General features: G+C 46.0%; 1 protein-coding gene across 2 annotated transcripts in view; it reads right to left on the reverse strand.

Annotated features, from left to right (window-relative positions):
- The window catches only part of Herc2 (HECT and RLD domain containing E3 ubiquitin protein ligase 2), a 183,490-nt gene extending 173,428 nt beyond the window's left edge, over window positions 1-10,062 (reverse strand). For both annotated transcript variants that reach the window (XM_040733327.1, XM_040733326.1), the window contains exons 1-2: window positions 9,895-10,062; window positions 9,454-9,549 (exon numbers count right to left, since the gene is read on the reverse strand). In XM_040733327.1, coding sequence (XP_040589261.1) covers window positions 9,454-9,525 — 72 coding nt within the window. In that variant the 5' untranslated portion in view covers window positions 9,526-9,549; window positions 9,895-10,062. The remainder of the gene's footprint in view (window positions 1-9,453; window positions 9,550-9,894) is intronic.
- Window positions 10,063-14,563: the final 4,501 nt, after the last annotated feature.

Here is a 14,563-nt window from a genome sequence, read left to right on the forward strand (position 1 = left end):
GCCCGGCGCTTTGATGCCGAGGTCTTGCACAACGATGTAAAGAAAACTTTAAACAGGCCCCCAAAAAGGCTCAAGAAAACTTCCCAAGAAAGGCCTCCCTCCAGAAAAGCTTCTGCTCTCTCTCTACCCCTGGCTGGTTCTGCTCTGACACCAGAAACTGACTTGAGTGTGTCAGAAGAGGCGGTTAGTCTTTGGAAAAGGTCCAGGTCAGGGCAGTTCCCGTGGGCCAGCCCTTTTCAGGAACTTATTGCCCCAGGCATTGTATTGTTTTAGTAAACATGTTTTAGTAAACATTGTCTTACAGCTGCCTACTCCCAGGCTGATGGGGAAGTGGGTCTCTGCCCAAGGTCTGGTGTCCCCACACAGACCGGACATCTTGAGGAATACAATGTGAAATCTAGCACAGTATATTTATAACACTCAACATTTAACCACATTTTAGTAAACACACATCAACCTACAGCTAGAGTAACTGATGAATGCAAATGACAGAATCATTCAAGAGACTGGTATCGCTGATTGACTCCGCAGAAAAGAAGCATTAAAAGCTCTATAAAAACAATCCAAATGGAGTGATGCAGAATACTGCAATGAGAACTTCCCTGTACAGTGCTATCCCAGCCTTGCTCCAGACTCCAGCTGAGCCTTCCATGACCACACCAAGCCACTGGCTCTGTGTGGATCCACAGTCACGTGTCATCAAAGAACTTCCTTTCTCTACGCATTCCTCAAGAGGCAGGAGAATCTTCCTGAGGTGCTCTCCGAAGCCCAGGCTGATCTGACAGGAGAGGCAAGCGCTCAACCACTACACTGAGCTCTGTATCTCTCTCCGTTTCCCCGGCCTTTCCTTCCTCTTCCCCCCTCCCCGCCCCTTTGAAACGTGTGACAGTGCCTTACCGAGGTGCCCAGGCTGACCCCACACTCATTCTGCTGCCCCAGCTTCCCAAGAAGCCGGGTTACAGGCCTGTCCCACCAATGTGTGTCTTCTTACCTGAGGGTGGATCCCTACACCCATCACACAGTGCACAGCAGCCTGTTAACTCCAGCCTGGGATCAAATGCGCAGAGAGAACCCACACCCTCCTGGCATATATTCACCCAGACACATACATAGAAGTAAGTATCTTTGGTTTGGTTTGGTTTGGTTTTTCCAGACAGGGTTTCTCTGTGTAACTCTGGAACCTGTCCTGGCACTTGTCCTGTAGACTAGGATGACCTTGAACTCACAGAGATCCGCCTGCCTCTGCCTCCTGAGCACTGGGATTAAAGACATGCGCCACCACCACCCGGCTAATAAATGTTTTTTAATTAAAGACTAACAAAGCCAGATGATGGTGGCACATTGGGAGGCAGAGGCAGGTGAATTTCAGTGAGTTCGAGGCCAGCCTGGTCTACAAAGGGAACTCCAAAAACAGTTAGGACTGCTACACAGAGAAAGGCTGTCTGAAAAAAAAAAAAAAAGACTACTAAGATTTACAAAGCCCAAATAATCAAAAGCATCAATAAAAAAGCCATACTATGTACAAAAACTATTATAGCAAATCACTAATCAACTATTTCACACTGCATAAAACTGAAGAATTTGGAGATAGTTAACAAATAGGGATTTTTGAATCAAGTCTCAAAATATTTACAACAAAAATGAAAATCAAAAAGAACTCCAGGAGAAAACAGCTGCATTTCCCTCTGACTTCTCCACACTCTGCATAGACCTCGCAAAGGAATTCATCCTATCTCACTATACTACCTACAATCACCCTTGTGCTCCCTCTGACTTCTCCACGATCTACATAGACCTCTACAAAGGAATTCATCCTATCTCACTATGTTACCTACAATCATCCTTGTGTTCCACGAATCCATATGCTCTCAAAGGTAGAATATGCTTTCTGTTACCTTTGTAGTTCATTAACATCCTACCCTGAGCTGACTACGGGTCTGACATTGGTTTTTGTTTTGGTTTTTGTTTTTTTGTTTTTCACTTGTTTGGCTGCTTATTTTTGCAGATCTGACTACGTCGGCCTTCCAAGTGCTTAAATTGAAGGCACACAGCACCACTCCTGGCCTTGATATTCTGTGTGGTTTTGTTTAGGTTTCTTTCTAGCAAACCTGATTACAATTCAATGGTTCACAGTCAACAATGATGGGCTAGCTCTTCTCTATTTTCTAGTACTGCTCACATGACGTACCACATGATCTCTGCTTAACTGTCAATCCAGCTTAAAGACAGCCAGCAAGCCAAGCAAGCCACAGCAAACAAGCCAGTACACAGATGGTCTCCGCTTCAGTCCCTGCATCAGCTCCTGCCCTGACTTCCCTGGATGAGGGACTACGAACTGTAATCCTTTCCTCTCCAAGTTGATTTTGGTCATGGTGTCTTATTACAACAACAGAAACCTCAACTAAGAAAAAAACTGGGGGCTGGAGAGGTGGCTCAGCAGTTAAGAGCATTAACTGCTCTTCCTGAGGATCTGGGTTCAATTCCCAGCACCCATATGGCAGCTCAGAATCGTCAGTAATTCCAGTTCCAGGGGACCCAACCCTCTCACACAGACATATATGCAAACAAAATGCCAATAAAATAAATAAATAATAAATTGAAAATCAAAAAGAAGGACAGAAATTGGTACCACAGTGGGGCATTGTTATGACAGACTCAATCATGTGTTTTGTGAAAGATTATGGTAGCATCTTGGAATCTGGGGCTGGGAAAGCAAGCCACTGAACATTTGGCTGTTCTGTGGAAGGTTGGAAGATTAAAATGTTGACAATGGAAGACTAGCTTGAGATGTTTCAGAAATAAGCAAGACTATGACAAGGCTATCTGTGTGATAAAGTATTAAGAATCTGATCTGGGGTTGGCATGTAAAATGAAGAAATAAATAAGAGAAAAGTATCAAGAATCTGTGAATCTCGTCAGCTAGAGCTGAAACTGTGACTAAGAGACCGGAACTACTAATGTGAAATCTTTGCATTGCTGGGACACTAGGTGTTGGTCAGCCGGAGCTGAGAAACTAGCAACAGTGAGGAAGGAACTAGGGGGCTAGAGAGATGGAACGAGCACTGACTGCTCTTCCACAGGACCCGGGTTCAATTCCCAGCAACCACATGGCAGCTCGCTGGTTGTCTATAACTCCAGTCCCAGGGGATCTGACACCTTCACACCAATGCATGTAAAATAAAGTTAAAAAGAAAAAGAAGAAGGAATTAGCATCCCTGACGTGAAATCTTCTGGGAAGCGTTTTCCAAGGCCAGCACACAGAGCTATAGTCAAGAGGTAGCCAAAGTACCTCAGGCTAGCAGCTGATCTCGGTAGTGTGTAAGCGTCTCCCGGGTGGTTGGTATTGGTTTTCAAGGCATGCGGCAAGGTCACAGGCCAGAGGGGACCACAGGAAAAGGTGCACCCTCAACAGCAGTGACAAGCCAGGAAGGAAAGAGTAAGGAAGAGGCTGGCGCTGGCATCATGTGGCGGGGCTACAGTCCCTGAAGAGAGCCCGGGAGATGCTACCGATGGAGGTGCAGCCCAGCTGCAGTGAAGGACTCAGAATTTGAGATGCCAGTTCCAGGGGATGGATGACCACCAAGGACAGCAGCAGCTGCGGAACGGAAGGCAGCCTGAGCCTAAAACAGGAGCTGTAGGCACAGTGGATTGCAGAGCCTGAGAAGCACCTGTGCCAAGCCCTTTGGCACTCAGAAGATCATGAGTCCCAGAAGTCTGACACTCACTTCACACTGTTGGACTTTGGTTTTGCTTTGATCTGACTGTAACTGTGCCCTGGCCCTTATCTCTTGGAATAAGAAAGTATGTCACTTGTTTTTGGTTTTTGTTTGTTTGTTTTTTGGTTTGTTTTTAACTTTTATTTTACACAAGTTAAAAAGACAAACTTATGCAGCTGGGCAGTAGTATTGCACACCTTTAATTCCAGAGTTCGGGAAGCAGAGGCATGCAGATCTCTGTGAGTTCAAGGCCACTCTGGTCTACAAAGCAAGTTCCAGGACAGGCAGGGATGTTACAATGAGACACCCTATTTCAGGGGGGAAAAAAAAACAAAAAAATGAAAACAGGACATAAAAACGTATAATCACTCAAAAATATTTGAAATGAACTAAAGAATAAAGATGAAAGCCAGAAAGGAAAAATATAATACACAGAGATTATCTGCATACTAAAGACAACATAATTATTATAAGGGGATACATGAACACTAAGGCTATAAATTCTAAACTAGAAAATAACATGTTACGCCGGGCGTTGGTGGCGCACGCCTTTAATCCCAGCACTCGGGAGGCAGAGGCAGGTGGATCTCTGTGAGTTCGAGACCAGCCTGGACTACCAAGTGAGTTCCAGGACAGCCTCCAAAGCCACAGAGAAACCCTGTCTCGAAAAACCAAAAAAAAAAAAAAAAAAAAAAAAAAAGAAAAGAAAATAACATGTTACTTTAAAATCAGTTATGGTATTCTAAATTAACCATATGCTGAAAGTTACACAAAAATAGTTTTCTTTCCATTCCTTTTTTTTTTTTTTTTTTTTTTTGGTCTTTTGAGACAGGGTTTCTCCGTGTACCCCTGGCTGTCCTGAAACTCACTTTGTAGAGACTAGGCTGACCTCAAACTCACAGTGATCCGCTTGCCTGTGCCTGCCAAGTGCTGGGATTAAAGGTATGTGCCACCACCACCTGACCCTATTCTATTTCTTTAGCAAAACTAGGTCTGGTCTGTTTAAGAGCAAGATTACCATTTAATGGAAACATAAATAAACATAAACTGTCTTTTGAGTGTGTTCCTTAAACTGGAACAGCAAGGTTTAGTTTCTATTTGAAGATGTTTTAAATAACAGCATAGGAAGAAGTTAATAATAACTCTACATAATGCTTTGAATCAACCCAACAACATGTCATATACAAAAACAGCGAACCCTTACTTTCATTATAGAATTCTATTACAATACCATTTTATTGAAGGAATTATACTTAAATGACAGAGAAAGAGAATCCCAAAAACATCAAGTTATCTACATCTACCACATTCTAGCAGGGTGCATGGCTTTAATCCCAGCACTTGGGGAGGCACAGGCAGGTGGATCTCTGTGAGTTTGAGGCCAGTCTGGTCTACATAGTGAGTTCTAGCACAACCAGGCCTGTTATACAAAGAACCCCTGCCTCAGGAAAAAAAAATCTTTTATTTCAGCGTATCAGCCAGCCACTAGATAGTTAGTCAAAACGTAAGAACAGCATTCATTAAATGTCCATGCTTATACACCTTTTGATCTACTGATATGCACAAGCATAATATGACAATGTTTATATTCAGTGGTTAACTTTTAAGTATACTTTCAAGCTTAATCATTTTACATTTATGACTGTGTGCCAAATACTGACAAATAAATGATCAAGAATCTAACTACTAGTGACATAGAAGCTGTGAAGGTAATTACGCTATGTGAACAAAGCTGCTCTCAGAAAAACCATACACCACACGGTAATCTCCAAACAACAGCTCTACAGAGCAGATCAGTTCTCAGTGCCAGCGACTCAGACTGTAAGCAAAGTGACACAGAAGGGTAGCAGCCAGGGGATCACTCTGGGGGTGATGGCCACATGAAAGGACATGACAGGACGCCACAGGACTGTGCAGGTAAACCGCGATGATCCCAGTCTACTGACTGGCATCACACCACAGTGAAGTAAAACACAACCATTGGGAGCATCTGGTTAAATGGAACACAATGATCTTACTACTACTCTGCTGGCAACTTTCTGAGTGAGTCTATCACTACTTTCAAAATTAAAAGCTTAAAAAATGCTTCGTGCATATCTAATTTCATGTGCCATTTCAAAGAATCCTTAAATAGAAAATTCCTGAGTGCAGCTTATGTAAGAAAGAGCAACAAATTTCTATTCTGGACTCAAGCTCAAAGACATACCCCTCAGCCTTTCATCAAGATTGACCAAAAGAAAAAGAAAAAAGGTTCTAAGAAAAAACTCTGAAAATACTGTGTCCTTTCTTTTTGGTTCTCTGAACAACTACAACCACAGGAGATAAATAGTAATATGGCCACACATTTCAGCCCTTTATTATATTGCCTTCCCAAGAGTAATGAAGGAAAGCTAGATGCCTCAATAAATCTACATAAAAATTAGCAATGCTGAACATTAAAGTATGGAGAGTTTTTGGCATGTATATGTGTGCAGGAATGTGTATGGGTGAATTATTGTGTGCACATACAAATGTGTCTACAGGCCAGAAATGGAGGTCATCAATCCCTTATTTCCTGACACAGGAACTCTCACGTGAACCCAGCGCCTGTCATTCAGCTAGTCTAGTTACTGAGCTTGTCTCAGGAACCCCTGCCTTTGTCTTCCAGCGCTGAGATGACAAGAAGGCCACCACAGCCACCATGTGCGATGGAAATAAGAAAAGCGTCCTCACCCTAGCACAGCGAGCTCTTTTCTGACTTTTCTGAGCCACTTCCCCAGCCCACAGTGCTCTGTGTGTGTGTGTGCGCGCGTACGTGCGTGCGTGCGCTCGAGAAGGCCAGATGGATACTTGGCCTACATTAAAAACCGCTGGTTGCAAAGAACTAGGCCTGACATGTTAATATTTACAATAAAGTGGCTAAGGACTATGTTTATTACACACATTATAAAAATTTTCATACTTCAAAAACATTTCCTTTCTAAAGCTACTAAAATTGTCTTGGGTACTTCAAACAAAATAAGCTTATAAAGACAAACTTGCTAAAATTTACATATACACACACACACAATTTATTAACAACATGTCAACGCAAAGCCTAAGTGGGCAATAAGGAAATTATCAATCCAGGAGAGCGGCACACACTCCCCCACCACCCTCTACCGCCTATGCACAATGGTAAAACCCGCCAGCATAAAAAAAGTATGCGCGATTGGGTCTGCCAGGATCCCAAAAAGTGACTCTGTGTCTAAGCATCAGGGAAGAACAACGTGCATTCCTCATATTGTTTTTTCTAAGACAGGGTTTCTTTGTGGAGCTCTGACTGTCCTGGAACTCACTCTGTAGACCAGGCTTCCCTGGAACTCAGAGATCCACCTGCTCTGTCTCCCAAGTACTAGGAATAAAGGAGTATGCCACCACTGCTGGGATGCATTCCTCATATTTAATAAGCAATGTTAGAGAAACTGCACAACCACATTTGCATGCCATTTACATATATATATATAGAATCAAACACATTTTCCTCTGATGTATAACCAAAACCTATTCATTTGTTATTAGAAGACAGTAGGAAGACTTGTCAAAAAAAATTGTTTTAATGTCTAAAAAGGGCCAAATACTAGTATCACCTGAAAAAATACATAAAGTGATATGTACTCTAAAACACAAATGGAGTTTATATAGATATATAGATATATATGACTCCAGAGACAATCAGTATATTATTAAGCTGGCATTAGGTCAAAATACCAAAACTCGCATTTGGCAGTTCGGCAGTTGTGATTACTAAGGGGGGAGAAACAACTCCATTAGGTAAAGGGGTTGATTCTGTTTTTGTTTGATGTGGGTTTTTGGGGGGGTTTGGTTTTAGGATTTGATTTTTCTGCATTGATGACAATCTAAACCAACGCCTTGAACACACTAGACTAAACAGCCAGTCCTTACAATAGTTTCTTTATATGTAAACCGCAAAAAGCTAATCTTAAGACATTTGTCTTTCGGTGGGGAGTTGACTGAGCAAGTAAAAGTCATTGCTGAGAAGCCTGACAACCTGAGTTTAGGTCCTTGGAACCCATGTCAAAGCTAAACTCAGGAGAGCGTGTCTGCAATCATGGTACTCCTGCAGGTGGACAGGAGGCAGAGAAACAGTTGCCCTGGAAGCACACAGGCCAGCTGGCCTGGACTCCACAGCAGCAAACGACAGAGGCCCCGCTTCAAACCATGTGGGAGCTCAGGACCGACACTGAGGTTACCCCCAACCTCTGCACATGGGGGTGGCACATGTGCAGCCTTGCACATAAGCACATTGACACATATCATATACACATCAGAATAAACAAACCTTAAATGTCTGTTAAAGTTTACATGACTCTCGGTATTTCAGAAATAAGAAATTACTTATTTCTCACCTCTCTAACCTGTTTGTAAAAGTCAACAGGAAGCAGACACCAACAGCTAAACAAAAAGAAGTACTTAAACAAGATGGTAAGAACAAGCTAAGGTTCTTTAGCTCAGTCCTATCTAACATCACACCATGAGCAGCAAACATATCATCTCCAACAGTCCTCAGCACTTGGTCCCTTATCTGAGGACACGCGGTGTTTAAAGGGAAAAGGAAATCAGAAAGAGGCAATAACACTTAATTACAAAGCTCAATGATCAAGCGCTGCTTACTCTGCCTTGCAGTCACGAATGCTATATAATGAGCGCTACACAGACTGTTATAAAAAGTCCATTAGTTGACAAACATTTCATGTGGTGAGACCCAAAGAAGAGGGACGAGCACATGGACAATAGAAACATGTCAGACACGTTTTCATGCTGGTGACAGGAAGGGTTAAAAGCACTCTTCTAAACTACTCATACACAACAACTAGCTCATAGGGAATCACCTGCAAAAATTTTATTAGGGTCATTTATTCAATGATTTCCCGATGCAGTTGTAGTTAACAGTCACCAGACATTACAGTCGTAGACCAGCATCCTGGTTCTCATATTCCCGGTGCGAAAATCTGAACAACTCTCCTGATTACAACTGTTATATATATATGAGACCAATAGCTCAACCGAACTTTCATCTCTCTGGAAGCACAAACACAAATGACAACTTACTGCGTATCACTTCACTGCTATCCTCATAGCCAACAATTATCTCCAAAACTCTCAATAAGAAACAAGCACCAAAGGCGGCGCATGCCTCTAATCCCAGCACCCGGGAGGCAGAGCCGGCCACGGCTCCACGCGTGGTGAGACCCTGTCTACAAATAAGGGAAGAAAGAAAAAAGAAACTAACAACAGCCAAGTCTTGATTAAGCGTGCTGGCAGGAGCCGGGATGGAGTTCAGCTTGGTAAGGCACCTGCCTAACTGCCCCACATAAACCCAGCAAGGTGGCACACGCCCCTTCCAGGGGTGGAGGCCAAAGGATCAGATTTCAGGGCATCCTGACCTACACGGAGTTCAAGGCCAGCCTGGGGATACGAAAAACCGTGCCTTTAAAAACCGTGCCTTTAAAAACAGTCCTGAATAATAATAATAATAATAATAATATATAAAAAATTGCATTACTAGATCTCACGTTTCGGGCGCTTGCAAAGAAGCTTAATTAAAGAGCAACCCCACATGCTGCATTCCCAGTTACAGGAAATAATCCTTCTGAGACAAGATCTGATAGCTGTCCACTCACATACTCTACTTGAATAAAAAAAATGTTTTTTTTTGTAAAGACAGGGACACACAAAGAGAAGAGAACAACCCTACCTGGATGTCTGTCTTTAACCACTTGGAATCCAGTCGAGACTGGGCGGCCAAACAGAAGGACTCGGAAGGCATGATCCCCTCCCAGGTGCTCAGGGCCTGCAAGTCAGACAGAAACGTTGGAGACCTGAGAGCTTCTTTTTTTATTATTATTATTTATTAACTGCTATTTACACACCGCTCTGCAGTTCAGACACAGAATTAGGTAAAAAGTGGGGAGAGGGAGTTGGAGGACGAGAGGAGGAGGAGGGAAGAGCTGGAGAGGTGCAGAGTCGCTGGGGGTTTGCAGGACCCAGGGAGGTCCCGGGCGGGCCAGTGCCCGATGTCACCGCTCTCCCTCGAGTCCTCAAAGGGGGCGCGCGCTCGCACCCACGCGCGCTCGCACCCACGCAGACAGCAACGCCAAAATGACCCCCGGTGCGCATCATCAGCCGCTGTATTTACCTAGTGCAGCCGTCCGGGGTGCGGGGAAAACACGAACGTGGTGTCTGTGTGCACACGCATCTACGGCAGCCGGCCCGGGCGCTGACTCCCCCGGAGGCGGCGGCCGCTCGGCGGCGCGCAGGCCCCAGCGAGCGCCCTCCGCGCCAACGCCCGCCTTCCGCTCTCCCGGGCCCGGCCCCGGCCCCTCCGCCCTCCTCCTCCGGCCGTGCCCCCGACCACCAGCACCCACGCCCGCCCCGGCTCGGCCACACCTGCCCGGCGCCGCCCCGGCTCGGCCACCAGCCGGCTGCGGGAAGCCTCGTCGCCCTCCTTTGCAGGGAGCCGGCCGGCGCTGGCCGACTCCCGACTCCGCGGCCCGGCGTCAGCGCGGGGTGACGTGCGACGGCGCCCGACCAATAGCGAGAGGCGACCGGGCGGCTCCAGCCAATAGGCGAGCAGCGTCGGGCGCGGCCCCGCCCAGCTTCAGCCTCCTGTCTCCGCTTTCACCGCGGCTCGCCGTCCTCCGAGGGGCTCGCCCGCGGGACAGCAGCCAACCGCAGGCGCCGGGAGGCGGGGCTGCTGCGCGCGCACGCCGGCCTTTTGGGGCTGGGGGGGCTCTCCTCTCCGTTCTCGACTGTGGGGTGTGAGCGTGTGTGCGCGTGTTGTGTGTGTGTGCGCGTGCGTGTGTCTGTGTGTCAGATTGTATGTGTGTCTGTGTGTCTCTGTGTGTGTGTCTCTGTCTGTGTGTGTGTCTCTGTGTGTGTGTCTCTGTCTGTTTGTGTCTGTGTCTCTGTGTGTGTCTCTGTCTGTGTGTGTGTGTCTCTGTCTGTGTGTGTGTCTGTGTCTCTGTGTGTGTCTGTGTGTGTGTGTCTCTGTGTGTGTCTCTGTCTGTGTGTGTGTGTCTCTGTCTGTGTGTCTGTGTCTCTGTGTGTGTGTCTGTGTCTCTGTCTGTGTCTCTGTGTGTGTGTCTGTGTCTCTGTGTGTGTCTCTGTGTGTGTGTCTGTGTCTCTGTGTGTGTGTCTCTGTCTGTCTGTGTGTGTCTGTGTCTCTGTGTGTGTGTCTGTGTCTGTGTCTGTGTCTCTGTGTGTGTCTGTGTCTCTGTGTGTGTCTCTCTGTGTGTGTCTGTGTCTCTGTGTGTGTGTCTCTGTCTGTCTGTGTGTGTCTGTGTCTCTGTGTGTGTGTCTGTGTCTCTGTGTGTGTGTCTGTGTGTGTCTGTGTCTCTGTGTGTGTGTCTCTATATTGTGTGTCTCTGTCTGTGTGTGTGTCTGTGTCAGATTGTATCTGTGTGTGAGCGTGTCTGTGTGTGTGTCTGTGTGTGTGTGTATCCAGAGACCCGAAGTTGGTAGGGCAATTGGATGTCAGGGTGTGTGTGTGTATCTGTGCGTGTGTGTCTGTGTGTGAGTGTGCATGCGTGTGTGTGAGTGTGTGTGTGTCTAGGGGCCCGAGGTTGGTAGGGCAATTGGTGTCTGTGTGTGTGTCTGTGCGTGTGTGTGCCTCCGATTATATGTGTGTTTGCGTGTGTGTGTGCGTGTGTGTCTGTGTGTGTCTCTGTCTGTGTGTGTCTGCGTGTGTCAGATTGTATCTGTGAGAGCGTGTCTGTGTGTGTGTGTGTGTGTGTGTGTATCCTGCGACCCGAAGTTGGTAGGGCAATTGGTGTCTGTGTGTGTGTATCTGTGCGTGTGTGTGTGTCTGCATGTGTGTGTCTGCATGTGTGTGTCTGTGTGTGAGTGTGCATGTGTGTATGAGTGTGCATGCGTGTGCGTGTCTGTGGAGTGTGCGTGTGTGTGAGTGCATGCGTGTGCGTGTCTGTGTGCATGCGTGTGTGTGTCCAGGGGCCCGAGGTTGGTGGTGCAGTTAGTTCACAAACATTTAAGAAACAGCAGTCGATCTGGGGCTGGCGGTGGTGCGCGTGTTTCCAAACACGGTCTCCAAACACTTAGAAATTACACTTTTCCGGGAGCAGAGACGCAGCCAGAGGACTCGGGGCGTTTTTAGTGAAAGCCGCAGGTGTCACGTCGTTTCAAACACAAACGGTTCGTTTTTACTCCTGTGGGAAAAGGCCGCATTGAGGGATAGGCCAAGCCACGAGTGATAAGCAGGCCCGATGGCGACGTTCACATTGCCTGTCGTCACCGGGCGGTGGCAGTGCACGCCTTGAATCCCAGCACTTGGAAGGCAGAAGCAGATGGATCTCTGTTGACTTCGAGGCCAGCCAGGTCTTACAAAGTGAGTTCCAGGACAGCCTCCAAAGTCACACATGTACGTTCGATGAAATGTCTCCCACGTCTGCCTTCTAGATTATCTTTTTTTTTTTTAAGATTTATTTATTTATCACATGCAGTGTTCTGCCTGCACGCCAGAAGAGGGCACCAGATTGAATTATAGCTGGTTGTGAGCCACCATGTGGTTGCTGGGAATTGAACTCAGGACCCCTGGAAGAGCAGTCAGTGCTCTTAACCTCTGAGCCATCTCTCCAGCCCCTAGATTACCTCTTGAATGCTTGTCTCTTTTCACCTTTTAGGCAGTGACGCTAGGTGAAACAGTCACTTAGGCAAGTTCCAGTTTCCTTGCAGTTTTCATTTGCAGTGGTCAGCCAGCACCGTGGTGGTACCTTTAACTTTCTTTGCTCTGTGTTGTTTTTCTTGTCGTAGTACTATACTTATGTATTACTGAGAGCTATTCCTCCTTTGAAGTAACCCTGTCTCAGAAGATAAAACAAACAAACAAACAAGATGCCTGTCTTTTGTCAGCCTTGGTATGTAGCTTCAGAGTCCCTCCATGGGTTAAGGGATTTGCCCTAGCTCTAGACATCTCTGTTGCAGACCGAAGGAGACTGTAGGAAATGGCCACCATCTTTTATCACATTTCCCAAAGACTCTGACCCTAATTTACAGTTATCCTTTGTTTCAAAAGTATGTGAACAAAGTTTCAACTTTTAACCACATCCAAAACACAGACAAGTTGGACAGGGCTGCCAAGGTCATGCAAGACAGCCCCGGTTGCCAGTGAAATGTACCCCGTGTGGAGGCTTCACTGGTCCCTCGGCCCCTCTCCTCACTCAAGACATCCTTAGCTCCTAGCCCTTCCTGTGTCCCCCAGCTCTTAAAAAAAAAAAAAGATGCCTGTAGTCCACTTAGTGCTGCTATAACAAGACTGAATGATCAATACAGAAATTTATCTCTCACACTTCTGGAGGCTAAGACCAAGAGAACGACGCAGGCATCTGGCAGGGGCGTTTCTGATGTAGCGTAACGTGGCAGACGGAGCAAGAGAATCCATGCATAGCAAGACTAAGCCAAGCAAACACATCATCTTCAATCAGAAACCCTATCTGTCCAGTAGAATTAATTTAATCCACCCATGAGGCACGTCCTTCTTCATTTGATGATCACCTCTTAAAAGCGTCCATTTCTTAGTACCCTTACAAAAGCATTTCGTCAGGAGACTTGAAGGGACATTCAAACCACAGGGGTGCCATCGTCGTGAAGTTGTCTAGCGAGGTCGGGTGGGCTATCTTTGTCTGCCAATGTAAAGACAAGGGCAGCAAGGAAAGCAAGGTCTCTGCACTCAGCCAAGATTTCTTGAAAACAGACACACACACACACACACACACACACACACACACACACACACACACACACAGAGAGAGAGAGAGAGAGAGAGAGAGAGAGAGAGAGAGAGAGGATACAAAATACACAAGAGAGACAATGACTTGTTAGAGAAAGGATCCAAAGATAACATCTGTCAAAGGCATTTTGTTGTTGTTGTTGTTGTTGGTTTTTACGAGACAGGGTTTCTCTGTCTTGTTTTGGAGGCTGTAGGTCCAGCCCGGCCTCGAACTCACAGAGATCCGCCTGCCTCTGCTTCCCGAATGCTGGGATTAAAGGCATGCGCCACCACTGTCCGGCGGCATTTTTTTAATATACTACTTGTTTGTGCTGTTGGAGGGGATTGAATAATCCAGACCCAAAAAAAAAAGTGGTGGCGGAGGGGGAAAAGCTGACTGGATCTCCATACAAGACACCTTCCTTGGAGAGAGATTTGAAAATCTTACTAAACAGTTTCCTCCAGTAGGAAGAAGTCTTTGTTTTGGAGAGGGAAAAGAAGCAGGAAGTCAACTGTCTTCAATTTCTAAATGAAAAGTACATTAATATTCCTAGAGCCTCTTTTCCCTGTGTCTGCCTACCAAAGAGCTGTCTGCCTTCCAATTCCTAATAGCACTGGCCTTGCCAAATTCTACATAAGTTGGTGCCTATCATCCTTAGGACTTTGTGTTTAAGACTATGATGGCATACCACTCACCAGTAATTTAACATACAGGGGTGAAGAGATGGCTTGGGCATTAAGAACACTGGCGCCAGGCAGTGGTGGAGCACGCCTTTAATCCCAGCACTCGGGAGGCAGAGACAGGCGGATCTCTGGGAGTTCGAGGCCAGGCTGGACCGACAGCCTCCAAAACAATACAGAGAAACCCTGTCTCATAAAAACCAAAAAAAAAAAAAAAAAAAAAAGAACACTTGCTATATCTCACAGAGGACCTGGTTTGGGTTAGTGGGAAAAGAATAATCTTTGTGTCACACAAAGTAACACATGAACGAAACAAGAGTAGCTCAGCAAAGTGATCCCCCACCCAAAGAGTTCTTGAAAACCCAAACCAGGCTAGTGAGTATGCATGTCCAAGATGTTTTCT

Source organism: Mesocricetus auratus, unplaced genomic scaffold (assembly GCF_017639785.1).
Source record: "Mesocricetus auratus isolate SY011 unplaced genomic scaffold, BCM_Maur_2.0 Super-Scaffold_100030, whole genome shotgun sequence".
Lineage (NCBI taxonomy): Eukaryota > Metazoa > Chordata > Mammalia > Rodentia > Cricetidae > Mesocricetus > Mesocricetus auratus.